Source organism: Corvus moneduloides, chromosome 5 (assembly GCF_009650955.1).
Source record: "Corvus moneduloides isolate bCorMon1 chromosome 5, bCorMon1.pri, whole genome shotgun sequence".
NCBI classification, from domain to species: domain Eukaryota; kingdom Metazoa; phylum Chordata; class Aves; order Passeriformes; family Corvidae; genus Corvus; species Corvus moneduloides.
In genome coordinates, this window is record NC_045480.1 from 59,654,894 (window position 1) to 59,676,411 (window position 21,518).

The following is a 21,518-nucleotide window of genomic DNA, read 5'->3' on the forward strand; positions in this document are numbered from 1 at the left end:
TAAGAGATTCAGTGTTAAACTTCAAAAGGAGATCATTGAAATACTGTCACACAGCACAGAAACCTGATAGGAGAGGTAATATAATAATTAGTAGTGCATATTACATGGGTCATGCCTGAAAGTAAGGCCTAACAAAATGAAGGTACATGCATTGATTGGCAAGTATGTTAATTAGTAACCAATTGATTCTTCATTCCCTTTATCATCTACTGATGTTTTCAGACAATGACTATTTGGACGATGTAGTTTGACCCCAATGTGAGATGGGCATTAATCAAAAGCAGTTTATGAAGCTGAATAAAGAGATAATGAGGCACAGTTCTATGGCCTCTGCCATGTACAGGAATTACTATAATTTCTGAAGTTAGCAGAACTTTTGGCACTGACATAGAGGGTGAGATCTTTGTGCTCTTGAAATCATAGCAATGACCTTATATTTTGAAGACTTAGGTTTGGAGCATATATTGTTTTTAGTCATGAAAATGTGCTAGGTGGTCTTAGTCATCTGTGTTTGCAGTTACACAGAATTGCCTCTTCCTGAATAAAAATATTGTTTTACTTTACAAAAAGAGATAATTGAAGACATCAGAAATGTAAAGTGTCTTTGAACATGTTTTTAGAGGGTTTTTACGTAGTCCCATAGAATTTAGCATGCGTTTTCCTGTTCAAATATCTAAATTTTTTTTTAGTGTTAAAAAACCCAATCTTAGTTTTGCAAGTGCCATGCAGTACAGACTGTGAGAAAACACTGGCTCAGGAAGGAAGAAGTAAAAACTCGAGGAAAGATTTAACACACAGTTTAATTTATGATAATGTCAAGCATAATTGCCTGTATACTACAGTCTCCAATGTTGACTCCGCTGTGCGTGACTGAAGTGTTTAGTGGCTTTGATTTTTTTGTTTTATGGGTTTTTTTTACTTCTTCTATGTGTTCTGAGAAACAATTCAACAGAATATCCTCTGCTTTCTATGGGGAGGTGCTGTGAATTGGTCGTATTTGTACTATTAAAAAACTAGATTAATATCCATTTTTACTGTGTTTTAGTAATGCTAAGTGAATGGTTGAGGTAAATATGGCCTTCTGATACAGTGTATGTAGTTTGATAATCTAGGTTGTGCTAATAGTACTGCTTTGAAAAGAAATTGTGATGGATTAAAAGGACTTTAGTTCTAAGGAATTTATGAAGTAAGGTTGCAATACCACTGTCTGATCTCCCAGATGTTTATCACTGTGACACATACATCTGCAAATGAGATGTAATTATTTAGTTTTTACCTGACACTCCTGTGATTCTCATGTTATGTAAATGTCAGGCAGCAGCACCGTGGCCTTGGTGCAGTGGGGAGGTGCCAGGTGAGCAGGATTGGGCCACAGTGCAAGTGACTCACTTTCCTAGGTTAATGTTTTCCCCCTCAAAGCATATCACACTTTGGTACTACGGGCTAATTTAGATCCTTAAATTAGCAGCTGCTTGGGGAGAAATTTCCAGATGATCACTTTTATCATTTCACTGTTTTTCATTGTATGTCATTTTACTCTCTAGGGAGGTTGTTCTCTGAGAGCTGCTGGGAGGGGGGGAGGACGAGAGGGCTGGGGAAGCAGCTTAGGGCTTTGCTAACTTCAAGCTATTGTAGCAGAAGGAATTGAGCTGGCTGAGGCTGTAACAGGGTTGTGAGAAGGATTTTATCCAGCGAGGGGGGCTTTTCATTGTCCACATTTTTTTGTTGTGGTGTTGCACTTTTAGTTAATTAGGAAAAAAATAATAAATGAAAGAAATCATTGCAACAGTACTGCTTAGCTTGATCGAGTAGAAGTAAGCTCAGTTGTTCCCTGAGCAGGTGTTAATTCATTTAGACTTAGAAAGTAAGGTTGTACAGGACTTCATCTTGTATATTACTGTATATAGGAGATACAGCTTGTCAAGCAAGCATAATATTTTAACAGCTTTTGATTATATTATTTTTATGCTGTGTTAGGACTTTGTTGTTAATTTTTTTACCAAAAAACTTTTGGTTCCAAAAGAGCAGAACTCTCTAACAAAGACTAGGGGGGCAGTGGTATCTAATCCACTCTAGACTTTTCTGGTGGTGTTATTTGGCAGGCCTGTGGGTTATGTTCATGAGTGCTACTGGGAGTAGGGCGGACAGAGGAAAGGATGCTGGGAGCCTTGTAAAGGGTGGCTGGAATTGATCTTTATTACTGTTAAATATTAATATATTGAAAGCAGCTACAGGCCCCATTTGAGACTGCTGGCTTAGCTGTGCTGGATACTTCAATGTTTGCAAACATCCTCATTTCACGCACCTCCTTTAGAATTTATGAAATGTACAGCAGATGTTTAAAAAAGTAAAGATTGAAAGGGAAAAGCTATGTGGGTGAAGGTTAGCTTTTCAGTGAAGAATGTGCTGTTTGTCTTGATGTGTCAGCACGGTTTGCAGTGACTGCTCTGACACACTGGTAACTTTATCTTACTGTCCTTGGGATAGGAATGGTATTCCTTTAATGTTTTCCTAATCAATCACATCTGAATACATTGCCTCTCGAGTGATATCCTAAGAGTAGCCTATGGGAACAAATAGTAGCTCAGAATACAATGAGCTCTCTTGAAAGTAACACAATTAAAAAAGAATAATAAAAGTAACATTCTTGGGTATTGTGTGTTTGTTAGAGATCTCTTGCTTATTCTGACCTTTCTAAATGTCATTGTTTCATGTTTGGGAAGACTGTGCTTATTGTATTTGAGAGCAATCATTTCCTCAAATGTGTGTTAAATTATCTTTAGAGACTGTGTTTTCAGGAAGACATTGCAAATGTGCATATCCTAAACTATTTTCTTATATGCAGTGATGCCTTTGTCTAAAAATATCTCCCCAAAATTTAGCATTTCATTCACATAAAACACATACTGAAAAAAGGGGATTGGGAATATGTTGTATGTGAAGAAAGCCTGGAGAGAACAGTGGGGGAAACTGTGCAGTGATACCTTTTGGGGAAATACTGGGAGACTGCTTGTCCTCCAAAATACCTTGTGGAGATGGGACAGTAAGGTTTCTTCTCTTACATATTTCAGGACATTATCTCCAAGGCAGATTCTTTTGCTTTATGAGATGATTCCTTGAGTATCCTTCTGACTCATGCTCTCTTTTCTAGCTGACAGTCACAGCTCTCCCAGAGAAGAGACTCCAACTGGGAGCATGGATTCTCTTTCTTCCCAGTCTCCAACACCTGCCTTCTCCAGCAGCCCCCCTGGGCTCTTGGATGGAAATCCCCTTATCATGGACAGCGGAGATCTTGCGGGCTGGACAGCACATCTGTAAGTAACTGAATATGAAGTGAGGATGCTTCCACTAGTATGATTGTGAAACACATTTCCCTTTTCAGATTGGTGAGGAGTGATTTTTACAAATTGCATATAACTGTGTTTGTTTTCTTCTGCTACAAAAACATGTGTTTGTATGTTGTGGTGGAGCTTAGAGCCCACTTGAATGCTTGCAGGAAAGAAATGTTCTTGTTCTATTGAAACCTAGTTGATTTTTTGGTAACCTGTATAAAATTTTAAATGGTTTTAATTTTTTTTTAATTTAAGCAGTGAAGATATAAGTTATTCTCTATATGATGTATTACCCTAGCTGTATTTCAAGAAAGCATTAAGCTGCACTTAGATGCCATATTATTAAGATTTGGGGCCCAATTTTGGGTTTGGATAAACACACTGCAATGAGTGTGTGCTCAGATGCTATTGTCTAAGAACATTATCATTTTTAATCTCTTCCTAACAAATTCGATGCCTGGTTTCCAATGGAAGTGCAGTCTGTCACTTTCAGCAGATGCTGTAAATGTTCAGTTTTTGAGCATGACTTAAATTTAGCAGAAATTGACATTGAAATGTTAGTCCTATCTCTCTAGTACATATTCAGGTTTGATACACAAAAAGCTGACCATAACTTGTTTTTAAATCAGATTTGAACTTGAATTGAATTCTCTGGTTTGCTGTTCATTCAGACTTTAACAGGTCCTATCTCTCTAGTACATATTCAGGTTTGATACACAAAAAGCTGACCATAACTTGTTTTTAAATCAGATTTGAACTTGAATTGAATTCTCTGGTTTGCTGTTCATTCAGACTTTAACAGCTATCAAGACAAAGTTTTCCAGCCTTTAGTGCCAAGAAGAGTGGAAGGAGCAGGTCTGGAGAAAAGATCTGTTACAAGTATTTTCCATAATGGCATTCTGAGTAGCCTGCTCTGGTGATTAAACAAGTGTAAAATATATGTGCAGGTGTATGTAACACATGAAAATATATAGATAGTCATAGAATAATTGATAATAATTAACTGCTGACTTGAGAGTTTATTAACTAGAATAATTTTTTTCTCTCATATGTATTGAAAGAATTCCAGATTTATAGTATTTTCTGTAAATGCTGTTTCTTCAGTAGAGGTCTAAAGTTACTCTTCCCTTATCCTCTTGTACTATCCTCTAGAAGTGGGTAGAATTAGCAGTAAGTTGTACTTACCAAAGAGAGGTGCATGTGTGGAAAAGATGTTGTAGCTGGTATAAAATCAGTGAAAGCTAATTAAGGAACACAGGGTTAGCAGAACATTGATAATGCCACTTCAGAGAATAAAAGGAGTGTTGGGTTTTATCCAGAGAGTTTGGGAACTTCAGGTGTTTGAAGGAATATTGTATCTTTATTTGCATTTGTTAATTTTCATCAAAAATTGTATTGCACTGCTGTTTTGGAAACCTGACTTGGTGGCTTGAGGTTTTCTGCTCCACTGGAAACAGTACTTAGAGTTCCCTTTGGAAGGGAAGAAAATAAAGGTGCATGGTATGTGCATTTAGATTATTTGTCAAAAGTAATTTCTTTCTTCCACTTGCCTGTCTGTGAAGTTTGCTTAAGAGCTACATCTGTAACAAGCCTGGACAGTGACAGAGTAGTCTGTGTATGCTACATTCTTTCCTCTACTTTCTCACCCTAAGTTGGCTTCTTTTCCCCTCCTAGTTTGGATGACTCGGGGGACCCTGCCTTAACAAATAAAACCCAAACCAAAATGCAGAGCGGCCCCAGTGTAGTAATGGCAGAATGTACCTCTGGTAGCTCTCACAGCTCCAGGAAATGTAGCACTGGCTGTTGGTTATAGACTATGCTCATAAACTGGACCAATCCTTAGAACTGGGTGAAGAACAATCCTTTCTGTTTGTGCAGGATTTCAAAATGTTTTGTATTTTGAGCCAAACTGGGACAAAATCAATTCTTAAACCCTCAGTATCGTCTCTCAAATGGTATTGCAGGTGTTCACTGAGCTACAACAAATGCCATACTGAGTCTAGGGGAGATGGAATTATACCAGAGGATCCGATTTCTCAAGTTTCTGCTGATGTTTGTAACACATGGGTGTTACTTGTAGGAGATCGATCACTCTGGAGTTATGCAGTCAACAAGGTGATGGTGACTTCTCTGTGGCAGAAGAGTTGCTTGCAGTGTTTCCCCGGGGGGGAATGTTGCATTGTGGGTCAAGGTGTGTCAGATATTCCAAGAGCTGGTTTATACCAGTAGTTTGCTTTAAGCAAGAGTACATGATGGGTAACAAGAATACTTTTTGTGGAATTTGTTTTCAAAAAAGAAGCTTGATTTTTCCAGAATGATAGCTGTTGTCACCATGATGTTTCCTGGCAGAGATTTTTGTGATTTCCTTGTCCCACCTTCCAAAACAAAAGGAGCTCCAGCTTCCAGCACGGTGAGGTGAGCACCAAATGGAGGCAAATACACCCTCACCTCCTGATGGGCTCTAGGAGGGGCTTCATGGCCAGAGTGGTGAAAGAAGCTGAGAGAGCAAGAGCTTTGCCACCAATCTGAAATATCTCACAAAGCCCCGACTGCTCAATTGTCATGTCAGTATGTAAAGATGTGCTGTGCATACGGTGTAACTCGAAGGTGATGTTTCACATATGTGCCATTTTGAAGCCCCGTTAAGCTGTTGGTTTTCATGTCTGTGAGTGTGTGTCTGCCTGATGCTAGATTTTCTCTGAAAGATCTGTGTGGATCAGACATATGTCCTGTGTTGTCATGTGCTGCTGTAGGGGTGAGTAGAGACTTGGGTGATGCTTGGCAGGGGTGGTTCTCAGTGGAGACCTGAGTTTGCTGCTTTAAGACTATCATGCACCCTAAACTTTTTTTAACCTTTTTCCTGAAGTTATTTTTATCTTCGCACTTCCATCTAGAGCCAAATACTAAAAATAAATATGTTTTATTTTTACATACACTCTATGGTAGAACATAGCTTTTTTTTTTTTTTTTTCCCCCTGTCAATCACAAAGTTAGAGTGGTTTTTGTAGACACAGGATTCAAACTCCAAATAGCCTAGGATGGGCAAATTACCACTTCTACTCGATGGAGCACTGTGTCATAAGCATGTACTCTTTGAAAATACCTTCTCTCCAAGGATGCTTTGCACAAGGTGATCTCAAACATAAACTCATAATTAGAGTTTTGAGCTAGGTAAAGGATTGCTCTCCACTAGTATGGACATTTTTTCCCCTTAAGGTAGAGCAGCAACAGTAGTCTCAGTTTAATGCTAACCACAGATTTGCATTCTTCCTTTTTTCCTCTCTGATTTAAGTGTCCATACAGACTCTGTCCTACAGAGTTTCTGGTTTTTCTATTGCATTTGCCCAAAAAGTAAACAGGTCTGCCACATCTCTTCTTCAAGAGGCTTCATAGCTTTTTGCTGGAGGATGTGGCCCTGACATTACTTTCAGTGCCTTCCTGATTGGCACTGGAAAATATGCAGCTTAATCACTCAGATTTTTATTCCTGTGGTGTATGAAACTCAAATTTTTAATAGTTCAAAATGTGTAGTTTCCTAAGAGTTCAGGATTTCAGATACTAAGAGGCTGGATAGCCTTTCTAAGCTAGTCCCCAAACTGTTTTGATAATAGTGGTGGTCTTGGGTTTACAAACATGGATTAGAAGGGGTTATGGGTAGCTCTTAAACGGCATTTGAACTGTGGAGCAATAGTCAGTCTTCCGTTTTACCTGCAGTTGAAAGTTAGTGGCACAAAGTTTGACTTTCACCCTATTGCACTATGGCTTTCACATGCAAAAGATAAGTGATAGCTAAACTGGGTATATATACTTTGGTGGCTAATAAGTATACCTGAGCAAGTAAAGACAAAGTGTAATTTAAAGTCTTCTTATAATGAAGGAGGTGGTATTGCCAAAGTTGCAGTATCAGATGTGATGTAATTAAATTAAAAAGGGTGAGGGAAACTTTCTTTTGCAGCTGTTGTGGTTTGATTATAGAATTCACTTACGGAATCATTTATTGATGTGAGGCCTGTCCTATTCAGCCTTTCCCAGAGTTCTGGCTGTGATGGCAGCTCACCACTGATGGATTAGTGCAGATTTCCCTTATTGCAATGACTGATTTGTCAAAAGGTGGATTACAAGTCATGTCCTAAAATACTGTGGGCTGCCTTATGTCTGTTTTCACTTGACCTCAGAATGAACCTAAAAAGCTGAACACTTGGTATTCTCTCGGCTTGCTGTGTGTTGTAATTAATCTTTCTGAGGACCTCTTTCTGATAAGGAAAGATTTGTTGCTGTAACTGGGCCCTCGTCACAAGATTGCTTTGTGCTTACAGTACAATGTCCTGTGCCAGGGCTTATCTACAGACCTTACAGACTTACCCCTCACAGTGCTGGGTTTTCAGAATTGGGTCAGTCTTACCTTTTTTGTTGGAAGTCCCCTACACTTACTGAGCAATCACTTCTTCATTCAAATTATGAAAACTAATGTCTTGTTCCTCAGCTGGAGAGTTCATTTTTGGGATTTGAGACTGCAGGGTGTTTGGGTTTCCCAGGGAGCTGGAACGTGGTGACTTTTAATGGTTGTTCTGGATGAAGTTACGATGCAGGATATGGAGTAGCCTTCCTTGAGATTATGCTGTCTGTCTGTTTATCTTGTTTGTTCTTCTTTCCCTCTCTAAGCCTTTGGGATTTTGCAATTGGAGGGGATGGAAAGCATTCCTGTCCCTCGAACATTTTCATTAGTGGGTGGGTGGGTGCCGGGCTCATTAAAGCAATTACGTTTCTGTGCTAAGAATAGTAAGATTCATAGTTTCCAAACTGAAATCCCACCTTGGATGCTTCTATAGGAGCACGCAAGGTACAGTCCTGACAGTCCAAATACCAAAGGTGCTCAAAGCCCAGAGGAGAAATGGAAGCACCAGTGTAAATGGATTTTCAGGAACATGCAAGGGACTAGTGGAAGATGAACTAATTCAGTATTTTTTTCTATTTTTATGGATATTGCTTAATTGGGTCTCCTGACAGTAAAATATTCTGTTACCCAGCTCAGTGGTATATAAGTGCTACACTGTGGGCCTAGTTTTGGGGTTTTTGATATCCATAAAGACTTCCAAAATGGTGACAAGATCTGTGCTGTGCAGCATCCAGGGTCTTTGTGACCAAGCTGGGAAGAAGTTACTCATTCTTCATGAAATCTCGAGCTGTTCAAATTGCTGGTGAGCAAAGTGATGTTAAAAGAGCCATCAGATGGCAAGGGTGGGCAGAGATAGTGGTGTTCTGCACATAACAGAAGCCTTGGAAATAGTTATTAATTTTGTTTGACTGCTGAATGAATTCCCATCAGCCTTGTTATATCTACATCAGTAGACTGCATGTCTAGTCTCCTTAAAATGGTAATACTTTCTTTTTTGTACTTTCTGGCAGTGGTGGGAATTTGCAGTTTTACATAAATGATGAGTGACTTCGGTTTCACTGTCTTGAAAACTTTGTATAATATCTAATGTCATCATCCTATTTTATTCAAAGAAGGTGCTCTAGCAGCTGTTGGGTCATTGTGCTTATTCTGCAGTTAGTTTTTGTTTCAGCTGCCACCTCTCCAGTGACTCAGCACTTTGAGAGCGGGTTTAGCGGAGCAGGCACTTCTTTTTGTACCCTTTCGTTATGCAAGCAGAGCAAGAGCCCTCATTTTGCAGCTTCTTTGAGACAGGCATAATATAACTTAGTCATGTGGCTCGTACAAAACAGACCTTGCCATCTCCTTGGCTGCCAGTGAGCTTGACAGCAGCACTGCTCTGTGAGAACAGGGTAAATGGTGTGTGCGCCCAGGGCAGGGAGAGGTGTGGATGCAACCACTGGGATGAGCTAAAGTTTCCCTTTTTAAAATTTTCTTCTTTCTTTTTTTTTTTTCTGTTATTTTATTTGCATGCTTCCAGGGAACACAGCCCTCTCATTGTTTGGGGTTTTTTTTCTGAAAGGAACAGCAGTGAGCTCTATCCTTATAGATGTGCATACTTCACTTTTGCTTTGTCTGAATTATCATTTAGAAATGCTTTAACTTGGGACAGCTGCTGTAGACATTAGCTTTGGATTTACCAGACTGGCGTGAAAGATCATTTCACTAATGTGTTAGCTGCTTCACTGAGACTTCGCAATCCGAGTTAACAAAAGCTCTATTTCAGTGCTGACTGATGTGCTCTGTATAAATGAGGGTTGAGGAATGCTGTGTGCATGTCACATACTTTAAATTTTGAGGATGGAGTTTCTTTTCAGGGGGAACACAGATGGGGAAATTTTGGCCTTCTGTTTGTCTCCAGCTTTGCTGTAGCTACAATTTCTAGAATTTTGGCCATGTATTTTTGTGCTTCCCACTCCCCAAGTCACAGGGGTTTTTAGCGTGCAGGAAGACATGTTGGAGGTCACCGTTGGATTGCATATAGAATCAGAAATAGCCAACACCCTTTGATACACACTGTCATTTTGTAATGAAACCTTTCAAGAATGCTTTCATTGAGTTTGTCAGCCAGACACTGCGATGCGACAGCCATGGCGCTGCCAAACTTGTCTATGAAACAACCTTTTTTTTTCTCAAGAGTTGCAGTGTAGATTCTTTTCACAGACTCTCTTCCTTGCTCTCAAGATAAGAGGCTGCTCTTTAGCTGTGTTACCTTAGGAACCAGCCAGATAAACATCCAATAAAATCTTTTTTTCAGAAGTTTCTTTCTGAATATCAGTACAAAATCTCTAGCTTATTTTCAGTAAAGCCGTTCCCCCCGCCCCCCTTTTCCCATCGTTCACTATGCTAGACAATAGCATTTTTTCCTCAAAGAGAGATGGTTATGTCAGCCTTTTTGGGTTTTTTTCCTACCCACAGGAAATGCATTGCCTTCATTTTAGCCTTAGGAGAAAGGATTTCTTCAACATACCTTCCTAAAGTTGAGATGCTATATGATAACACAAGCAATGCTTTCTAATATATCATCATTTTGATAAACAAGGTGTGCAAAGCTTTATAGCAAGGTAGCCTTGCTACGACAAGAACCTTTCCAAGGAACAAACAATAAAATCTAACCTTTTGTTGCTTACACGCCGCAACATTGGAAATTATTTTTCTTATTGAGTAAAGCCTTCTGTTTCAATAACAAGAATTAAGTGGTTCCTGAGGTAACCAAGTACAATAAATAAAAAGAACCCCTCACAACCAAATCCATAAATTCTAGAATGGGCTTAATAGTTAAAGCTATCAAATTTTTTTTTTCTTTCTTCTTAACATGATGAAGTTATTGCTATTGAAAAAATGTGTTGTTTTTTTTTGTCTCCTGCTGGATGGGTAGAGCATGATCTCTTGCTGGTTAACCAGCAGCCTAAAATGACAGGCAAATTCTGCTGCAGTGCTTTCCCTACAGCTGAAAAGTATTAAGGGAATTCATCAAAAAAGTGGGGGAGGGAGCAGCCCAGCACTCCACATACCTGTACTTCTGGAGTGTTTTTCCACTAGAACTGTTGGAGTGGCTCAGAATTTGTAGAAAACCTGCCAATTTTAACATGCTTTTATATAATCCTGTCTGGTAAAGGACAGTGTAGTCTTACTTGGTGATAGATTACACTTCTTGTTGAGTCTCTTTAACTTGAGAAATTAGCATGCCATGGCATGGAGCTGAACATTTTATTTCATCTTCTTTTCCTTTATGTGCACACCTTTTCTCTTTTATTTTTTCCCCCTCTTTCTTTCCTCTCCAAGTCTCAGCAAGAAACCATCTGGTATTTATTCCAAGTATTCTTATGAATGACCAATGCTTTCCTGGGTCAGAGGGTTCCTTTTGTGTCCTCTCTGTTCTGACCATTGCTTTGAAGTCATTAATTCTGTGTCTGAGGTGCAGGTGGTGTGTGTTGTTCTAGAGCTGATTGAGTAAATTGCAGAGATTAATATGATGCATCTATCAATGAAATATTTAATAAATGCAAGGTTTAATAATCACTTGTTGAAAATTAAACCACACCTCTGGGGTGTGCACTAGAGAAGACCACTTGGTAGAATATTCTTGAATTATGAATAGTTTGCATTAAAGACATTTTAATACTCCTGTGGCAATATACTTGGAGTGTTATTTTTCTATTTTCGGTAGTTTTACAGGTTTCAGAAATGAACCTAACACCAGTCTTAATCACAGAATCATGGAATTGCTTAGGTTGGAAGGGACCTTAAAGATCATCCCATTCCAACCCCCCTGCCATGAGACTGATTTGAATTTAATAAATAGGAGCACAAGGAAAATATTTTTTCTTTAAGCCTCAGGACTGTTTTAAGTAGAAGAGTTCAGTTTATGAAAGTAGGATACTTTTTTTAAATTCACTTTTGAAAAACTTTTGTGTTCACCTGCTGAGTTAAAATTAATTCTGCATGTGGACATCATGTGTGGGGAATGATGAAGAAATAATTCACTTTCTGGCAAACTTTGTAAACTTTACAGTACCACTGAGAACTGTTTTTTCCTCAGTATTTAGAGAAGATGATCCAAATGCTGGTGTTTATTTTTTTGGTTTGTCTCTGAATGAAGTCACTTTTAGCTGAAGGTTTTTGTTTTATTTGAGGAAAATTTTCAATTATTAGGTAAAAATGGGAGGAAGAGGACAACTTCAAGTAAAAGAAAACCCCAAAATTATGTAGATGTTATTCTTAAATGTATGTCATTATTGGAAGATGAAAAAAATGGTGCAGTGGAAGATTCCCATGCAGAAAAGATGACTGGATATTCTCTTTCCAAAGTTAAGCATGAAATATGTTTCTAGTCAGCATAATCCACCTCATCATTCAGTTTAATACATATGATTCCTTCCCTTATTTGGTAAATGTGATAATTTTTAAAAGCAGACCATGTTTTGGTAAACCCTTCTGGTTATGATTCCAGCACAGTTAAGTTTCATTTTCACTAGTGGAATTAACTGAAGAATGCTGTTTTATAAACCGTGAATTCCAGCTTTTATTCAAATGTCGTCTGCCACATTTCCAAAGGAAAAGCCATTGTCTTGTAATAAGGAATGTGACATTCACCCTTTTATAATGTACTAAATTTAAAAATTAATACTCAAAATGAATGTCTGCTTAACTATGTAATTGCTAGAATGACTATGAGATATCTTGGCTATGAGAACGAGTTTCTAAAAGTTGAATTTGATTGTAAATCATGTTATGCAAAGCAACAAATTGGGATCATTTCTTCTAGAAATTAAATATTCCAGTGTACAATAAGATTAAAATCAGCTATCTGAGTTACTTTTCCTGCTTTCTTTTATTAATTTTCAATTATAACTGGGCTGATTGTTGATCCCTCTTTTTGCTTGTGGTCAATCCATCTTTATTAGACCCCCACAAAAACCTTCTTGACTGGATTCTTAGTTTTGGTGGTACTTTGCAGATCTATGCTGTCTAAGAGGTTAATCTTGGAGTAAGACAAAGTCATAAATGCTGTATTGGGAAGTCTGTACTTCTGAGCAATGATTGCTGTGTGTGAATGATTTTAATTCTGTTTCTGCTTAGAAACTGCTTGAAGTCCAGATTTTTGTTCCAAAGACATGCTGACAGTCAGTGTTTGGACTATTTGTTGCTTTGTCCATGCAGTGAAAGAAAGCCTTCCAGTGCTGGAATACTTTAGTTCTTTAAGGTGTGAAATTAAGAACATCCTTTATGTTGGGGACAACTTTGTATGTTTACTAATAAAAGTTTTAAATTTTGCCTGCTATTTCTTCTCCTCTTGTGTCAACTTTGTGTTCAGCCACTAACTTCGTGTGTATTTGAGCAGTGTGTTGGTGAGGGCAGCCACTGAGGCAGTGTTTGCATAGCTCTGTGAAGGAGATCTCAATCCAGAGCCAGCATCGTGATCCCAATGTTGTGATAGCTGCAGCCTCTTTAGAAATCTTCCCAGTCATACATGCACTGAGGAGATTTTTAAATAGATTCATCAAAACTTGTAAAGGCAGAGTGGCAGCTCAAATGATAGCCTGCTCTATGCAGTTTCACTTTGTCAATCTTTATTAGATAAGAAATAGGGAATTTTGCCTTTTTATTGCTTATGTCATGCATCTCAGGTAATTCTTCTTAGCTTAGGATGTAGGGCATGTAGGAGAAAGATTTCCAAGGAGGAGTGCAGAATCATACGATGGCCATTTCTACAAAATCAGCTTGACAATATGATTTGGTTTGAAGTTGAAGATCTAACAGGTTGTCCAGTCATAAAGATTCAAATACTGTGGTACGATAGGAAATTCTGTTCACATTGTTAATTCTGCCTTCAATATATTTCCTCTCAGCCCTGCTCAAAGCCGCCCATCAATGGTCTCGTGGATGAACACTCCATCTGCTAACCCAGCTGCCACAAATGCTGCACTGCCCACTTTCTTCTTCCCCAACCCTGCCACTGGCACTGAGAGAGCAGTGGAAAGGTACAGTGTGCACTTCAACTTTTGCTGGCTATTTATTTGCCTCCTTTTTCTGTATCTTTATAAAAGTAGTCTTCCATGGCATGTGAATGATTATCTCAAACCAGGAAATGCAACCTTAGCCATTCTGACAGAATAAAATACATGTTTACTGCATCTTATTTTTCCTTTGAGCACCTCCCTTGGTGGAAGGCACACAGGTTGAGCCAGTGGTTGGTTAATACAGGAGGGCTTTGTTTTGGGTGGACAATTCGTAATGTCTCTCTCTTGCAGTGTTTCTCTTAGGGTCTTTTAAAATACAGATTCTTTCTTTTTCCATAGCCACCTTTGTCAAATTGAGGCTTCTCATCCTAGCCTTCTTGCCTCTGAAAGACTTTCCTCTGTCTTTACATTTCTCTGTGGTTTCATTCTTTTCTTTCACTCTTTTGTCCTTCTTCCTTCCATGTTGTTTTCCATGTTTGGAAATATTTTGAGTTTTTTCGGTGAAGGTCTTCATCATCTTAGCTTTTTCCTTCAAGTTTTGTAATATTTGGTTTTCTAATTAAAGTAATGTCCTAGGTTGCAGTGTATTCTATTACCATCCCCATGAGCTGTTGAAACCAGGTGGGGCAGTGTTTCCTTGCCTCCTCCACCCAGACTATCTTTCTGTTAATGGCCTATCATTGTCCTGCCGCCTGACTCAGAGATAACTCCCTCCGGACTATCTTCTGTTAATGAGCCTAATCAACACTTGGCCTCATGACTCATTACCCCATTGTGAGATGCTCCACCCAGAGGGAGGAACCAAGCATCCCATCGTGGATATAATCTGGGACTCTGAACACCAGAAACAACCCTTTCCACTGGATTTCCAGAGGACAGGAGCTACACAGCCACCACTGGACCTTCTGAGGAAGAGCAGACCCCTTTACTACAGGATCACTGCTTCAGAGGACTGCAGCCACCATTCTACCAGACTGCTACCACCACCCTGCCTAATAGGGACTCAGGTTGTATTTTGACTCTGTCAGTTTGAACCAGTGTTTTCTTTTACATTTTTTTCCTTTTCTTTAATTTCCATTAAATTGTTATTCTGACTCTGGTTTGTTTTCAAACTAGTACATAATTTGGTGCCCAATGTGGGGCTGGCTCTGAGAAAAAGTCAGAATTACAATTTTGTATAAACAGAAACCTATTCACCGTGGTGCTCAGCTTGTCTACATGGGTACTGTATCTTGCTCTCTATATTTTTCCTCACATGGGGAACTACCTGCCTGTTGTGTTACTCCTGTTAAAACCAGGGAATGGTATGAGAATTGCTTTATTGGTTTATTATGTCTATAGCATAATAACCTGCAAGGCGATGAATACCACTCGGAATATATACTCAGTTTTGTTTGGCTGTCCTAGTCTGGGCTGCTATGTCTGGGATCTCTTCAACAATTGCACCTAGCCCCTGGTGGGAGGAGTAGGGAGTGGTTTCTTCCAGCCTTTCAGGCCAGGCACAGCAGTTTTTGAAAATATTGAGTTCCCTCTGGATGTTAAGGATAGTATGATCTTCTTGTCAGTTCTATTCTCTTTTTTCTCTATGGCCTGCATTGTGTACACCATGCTTAGAAACAAAACACTACTTAGTGTGGTGCAACGTCTGCTTGAGGAGGAGGTAAAAAGGAGCAGAGCAGCGAATACCATGTCTACACAGACTGTCACACTGAAAGGAGCCAAAAGCAAAGCAACCGCATCCATTTCTACGCAGACCGTCACAGAGGAGAAAGGAACCAAGAGCAAAGCAACCGCATCCATTTCCACGCAGACCGTCACAGAGGAGAAAGGAACCAAGAGCAAAGCAACCGCATCCATCTCTACGCAGACTGACACAGAGGAGAAAGGAACCAAGAGCAAAGCAACCGCATCCATCTCTACGCAGACCGACACAGAGGAGAAAGGAACCAAATGCAAAAGAGCAGCGTCCATGTCTACGCAGACTGACTCAGAGGAGAAAGGAACCAAAAGCACTGTCAGCGTTCCCATGCAAACCATCACTGAACCAGAACAGCCTAAACCGATTGCAGTTGCCCCCATTCAGAAGAAGAAATCAAAAAGCAAATCAGTCCGCATAGTGACCGACGAGGATGCAGCAGGACCTTCGCACCCAGCAGAAGAGGCAGAGCCAGAGATCATCACTCGGTCACTATCCCTGGGTGAGCTGCGAGACCTGCGGAGGGAATTCACCCGCCAGACAAACGAGTCCATCCTGACCTGGCTGCTCCGCATCTGGGACACTGCAGCCAATGACACCATTCTGGACGGAAGTGAGGCCAGGCAGCTGGGATCTCTGTCCCGGGATGTGGTCATTGACCAGGGGATCGGGAGAACCCAAGAAACCCTCAGCCTCTGGTGGCGACTGCTTACAAGTGTAAGGGACAGGTACCTTTGTAAAGAAGACCTCCAGGTGCACCAAGGAAAATGGAGCACAATGGAACAAGGTATCCGGTGCCTGAGGGAATTGGCTGTGCTGGAGATCATTTTCTCAGAAGACGAGAGATTTCCTAAGAGCCCAGATGGTGTCCAGTGCACGTCACAGATGTGGTTGAGGTTCGCACGCCTTGGACCAGAGATATACTCCCATTACCTGGCAACACTGCAATGGAGGGAAGGCAAGGACAGGGTGGGCGGCTTGGTGAACAAACTGAGGATTTACGAGGACACCGTCACAGCCCCGTTTCGCACCCATGTCTCATCCGTGGAAACAAGGCTGGCTGAGCAAGTCCGGAGCTTGATTGAAGAAGGCCATCAGAAATTGAAAAAGGAACTTAAGGAAGAGATTTACCAGATCTTGCCAGAACCAACAAGAGTCTCTGCCATTAGGAGCCGGCATCCCCCAACCAGGGAGAGAGGATACACCCCACGAGGTAACCTCTGGTTTTTCCTTCAGGAACATGGAGAAGACATGAGTAAGTGGGATGGAAAACCCACCTCCTCCTTAGCAGCTCGGGTACGTGAACTAAAAAGAGGGACAACTACCACAAGAAGCGGCATCTAGAGTCAACACTGCTCCGGTCTGTCGCACGCAGAACTCCAGACGGTGTAGGAATGATAATATGACCGATCCTCTTGAAGGGACCTCAGGAATGTATTCACCGGAAGGGAGCAACATGCAACATGACCAGGAATAGAGGGGCCCTGCCTCTAGCCAGGTAGAGGAAAGGGACAATTGGGTCTTTTGGACTGTGTAGGTCCAATGGCCTGGCACATCTGACCCACAAAAGTACACGGCTTTGGTTGACACAGGGGCTCAATGTACTCTGATGCCATCAAGGTATGTGGGAGCAGAACCCATTTCTATTTCTGGGGTGACAGGAGGATCCCAGCAGCTGACTGTACTGGAAGCTGAAGTGAGTTTAACTGGGAATGAGTGGCAGAAACACCCCATCGTGACTGGCCCGGAGGCCCCGTGCATTCTCGGCATAGACTATCTCAGAAATGGATATTTCAAGGACCCAAAAGGACATCGTTGGGCTTTTGGGATAGCTGCTGTGGAGACAGAAGATATCAGACAACTGAGTACATTGCCTGGCCTCTCAGATGACCCCTCTGCCGTGGGACTGCTAAGAGTTGCAGAACAACAGGTGCCAATCGCCACAGCAACAATGCACCGTCGGCAATACCGCACTGACAGAGACTCTGTGGTTCCCATCCATGAGATGATTTGCAAACTGGAGAGCCAAGGGGTGGTCAGCAAGGCCCATTCACCTTTCAACAGCCCTATATGGCCAGTGCGTAAGTCCAGTGGAGAATGGAGGCTGACGGTGGACTACCGTGGCCTGAATGAGGTCACGCCACCATTGAGCGCCGCTGTGCTGGACATGTTGGAACTTCAGTACGAGCTGGAGTCCAAAGCAGCGAAGTGGTACGCCACTATTGACATTGCCAATGCCTTCTTCTCCATTCCTTTGGCAGCAGAATGCAGGCCCCAGTTTGCTTTCACCTGGAGGGGTGTGCAATACACCTGGAACCGACTGCCCCAGGGGTGGAAGCACAGTCCCACCATTTGCCATGGACTGATCCAGACTGCATTGGAAAAGGGTGAGGCTCCAGAACATCTGCAATACATCGATGACATCATCGTGTGGGGAAACACAGCAAAGGAAGTATTTGAGAAAGGAGAGAAAATCATCCAGATTCTCCTGGAAGCTGGCTTTGCCATCAAAAGGAGCAAAGTCAAGGGACCTGCCCAAGAGATCCAGTTCCTGGGAGTAAAGTGGCAAGATGGACGATGTCAGATTCCCACTGAGGTCATCAATAAGATCACTGCGATGTCTCCACTGACCAACAAGAAGGAAACACAAGCTTTCCTAGGCGCCATAGGTTTCTGGAGAATGCACATTCCCGAGTACAGACAGATCGTGAGCCCTCTCTACCTGGTTACCCGCAAGAAGAATGATTTCCACTGGGGCCCTGAACAGCAACAAGCCTTTGCCCAGATCAAACAGGAAATCGCTCATGCCGTAGCCCTTGGCCCAGTCAGGACAGGACCTGAGGTGAAGAACGTGCTCTACTCTGCAGCCAGGAGCCATGGTCTGTCCTGGAGCCTCTGGCAGAAGGTGCCTGGCGAGACTCGTGGCCGACCACTGGGATTCTGGAGCCGAAGCTACAGAGGGTCTGAAGCCAACTACACTCCCACAGAGAAGGAAATCTTGGCAGCCTATGAAGGAGTCCAAGCTGCCTCAGAGGTAATTGGCACTGAAGCACAGTTGCTTCTGGCACCCCGACTACCGGTGCTGGGTTGGATGTTCAAGGGAAAGGTTCCTTCCACGCATCACACCACCGACACCACATGGAGCAAATGGATTGCTCTCATCACACAGCGTGCCCGTATTGGAAACCCGAATAGCCCTGGGATTCTGGAAATTATAACAAACTGGCCTGAAGATGAGATTTTTGGATTATCTTCTGAAGAAGAGGAAGAGCAAGTGACTCGTGCTGAGGAAGCCCCACCATATAATGAGCTACCAGAGACTGAAAGACGTTATACCCTCTTCACTGATGTTTCCTGCCGAATCGTAGGCACCAACCGGAAGTGGAAAGCTGCAGTATGGAGCCCCACACGACGAGTTGCACAAGCTACCGAGGGACAAGGTGGATCGAGTCAGGTTGCAGAGCTTAAAGCCGTCCAGCTGGCTTTGGATATTGCTGAACGAGAGAAGTGGCCAAGACTCTATCTCTACACCGACTCGTGGATGGTAGCTAATGCTCTGTGGGGATGGCTGGTTCGCTGGAGAAAAGCCAACTGGCAGCGCAAAGGGAAACCCATCTGGGCTGCTGAAATTTGGCAGGACATCGCTGCCCGAGTAGAGAAGCTGACCATGAGGGTTCGACACATGGATGCGCACGTACCCAAAAGTCGGGCTAATGAAGAACATCGCAACAACGAGCAGGTGGACCGAGCTGCCAAGGTGAAAGTATCACAGGTGGATCTGGACTGGCAGCACAAGGGAGAATTATTCCTAGCTCGTTGGGCCCATGATGCCTCTGGTCATCAGGGGAGGGATGCAACATACCGATGGGCCCGTGACCGAGGGGTGGACCTTACCGTGGACAGCATCTCACAGGTCATCCACAGTTGTGAGACCTGTGCTGCAATCAAACAGGCCAAGCGGGTGAAGCTTCTGTGGTATGGTGGACGATGGTCAAAGTACAGGTATGGGGAAGCCTGGCAAGTTGATTACATCACCCTTCCCCAAACCCGCCAAGGCAAGCGCTACGTGTTGACCGTGGTTGAAGCAACCACTGGATGGCTGGAGACCTACCCTGTGCCTCATGCTACAGCCCGGAACACCATCCTGGGCCTGGAAAAGCAAGTCCTGTGGAGACATGGCACCCCTGAGAGGATCGAGTCAGACAACGGGACTCATTTTAAGAACAGCCTCATCAACACCTGGGCCAGAGAACACGGTATCGAATGGATATATCATATTCCTTATCATGCACCAGCTGCCGGAAAAGCTGAAGGCTGCAATGGACTACTTAAAACCACCCTAAAGGTACTTGGTGGGGGGACCTTCAAAAATTGGAAAGTGAACTTAGCAAAGGCCACCTGGGTGGTCAATACCCAAGGGTCCATCAGTTGAGCTGGTCCCACTGAGTCTGAACCCTTGCACACAGTGGATGGAGATAGAGTCCCTGTGGTACACCTGAGAGGTATTTTAGGAAAGACTGTTTGGATTAATCCCACGTCAGGCAAAGGCAAACCCGTCCGTGGGATTGTCTTTGCTCAAGGACCTGGTTGCACTTGGTGGGTAATGCAGAAAGATGGGGAAACCCATTGTGTACCACAAGGAGACCTAATCTTAGGTGAGAACGGTGTGTAGGGTTTCATTATATATATATATATATATATATATATATATGTATATATATATATGTATGTATGTGTGTTTAGAGTTTAAGAAGGCATTGATTTGGGATGATGTAGATGGTAATAGAATAAGGGGTGGATAATGTCATGGGTTGCAGTGTATTCTATTACCATCCCCATCAGCCGTTGAAACCAGGTGGGGCAGTGTTTCCTTGCCTCCTCCCCCCAGACTATCCTTCTGTTAATGGCCCATCATTGTCCTGCCGCCTGACTCAGAGATAACTCCCTCCGGACTATCTTCTGTTAATGAGCCTAATCAACACTTGGCCTCATGACTCATTACCCCATTGTGAGATGCTCCACCCAGAGGGAGGAACCAAGCATCCCATCGTGGATATAATCTGGGACTCTGACCACCAGAGACAACCCTTTCCACTGGATTTCCAGAGGACAGGAGCTACACAGCCACCACTGGACCTTCTGAGGAAGAGCAGACCCCTTTACTACAGGATCACTGCTTCAGAGGACTGCAGCCACCACCCTGCCTAATAGGGACTCAGGTTGTATTTTGACTCTGTCAGTTTGAACCAGTGTTTTCTTTTACATTTTTTTCCTTTTCTTTAATTTCCATTAAATTGTTATTCTGACTTGGTGCCTCCCACTGGTTTGTTTTCAAACTAGTACAAGTAGTAAGGTATATTCACAAATTCTTCCCAACACTTGATAACAAAATCCTATTTCTTATTATGGCTGAATTTTTGAAGTATAATATGCTCTGCCTGTTATTGAGTTCATTGCTGACTGGCGCTTGAAAAAAATTTAACTGTAGTTGAAAGTCGAGTTTGTCATAAAAATAAGTGTGCAGAAAGTTGGGAGTATGATATTCAGAAATGCCAACAGTAAGCTGTGAAGCTTCAGCTTTGGCTGTGTGCATGAATTATAAGCCTGTAATGATGCATGTGAGATTGTGTTTAAAGTTTTAGTCATCTCCAAATGTGAATGGAGAGAGGATGGTTGAGAGAGTGTCTTCATAATAGTAAAAAGTTGCTATAATTCATAATTTCATTTTTCAGTGTTGCCCACCGAAAAGCAAGAGCAGTTTATCCGTGTGAAGCAGAACACAGCTCTGAATTGTCATTTCAGATAGGAGCAATATTTGAAGATGGTAAGTACTGCTTGCGTAAATATAAAGCAATGAAAAACAAGTAGACAAAACTGCTAAAATGGCTTTGGATAAAAATACAAGCCTGACTGCTATTCTGCCAACATTGCTGATGGCACACAGTTGGTGATGGAGATATTTTCTGGTATGAAGAAGCTACTTAACATATCCTTAGCACTGTGAGGCAATGCTTTTGATTTTGGGTGAATAGACTCTTTGAATTGGTATAGTTTTTGAGCGTCATTTAAATGTGTTGTAGTACCAAAAAAAA

The 21,518-nt window shown here is 41.9% G+C and overlaps 1 protein-coding gene across 2 annotated transcripts in view; it reads left to right on the forward strand.

Moving 5' to 3' along the window:
* Positions 1–21,518, forward strand: part of ARHGAP10 (Rho GTPase activating protein 10) — a 145,350-nt gene that overhangs the window by 115,597 nt on the left and 8,235 nt on the right. For both annotated transcript variants that reach the window (XM_032110384.1, XM_032110385.1), the window contains 3 exons: positions 3,152–3,314; positions 13,620–13,751; positions 21,159–21,250. In XM_032110384.1, coding sequence (XP_031966275.1) covers positions 3,152–3,314; positions 13,620–13,751; positions 21,159–21,250 — 387 coding nt within the window. The remainder of the gene's footprint in view (positions 1–3,151; positions 3,315–13,619; positions 13,752–21,158; positions 21,251–21,518) is intronic.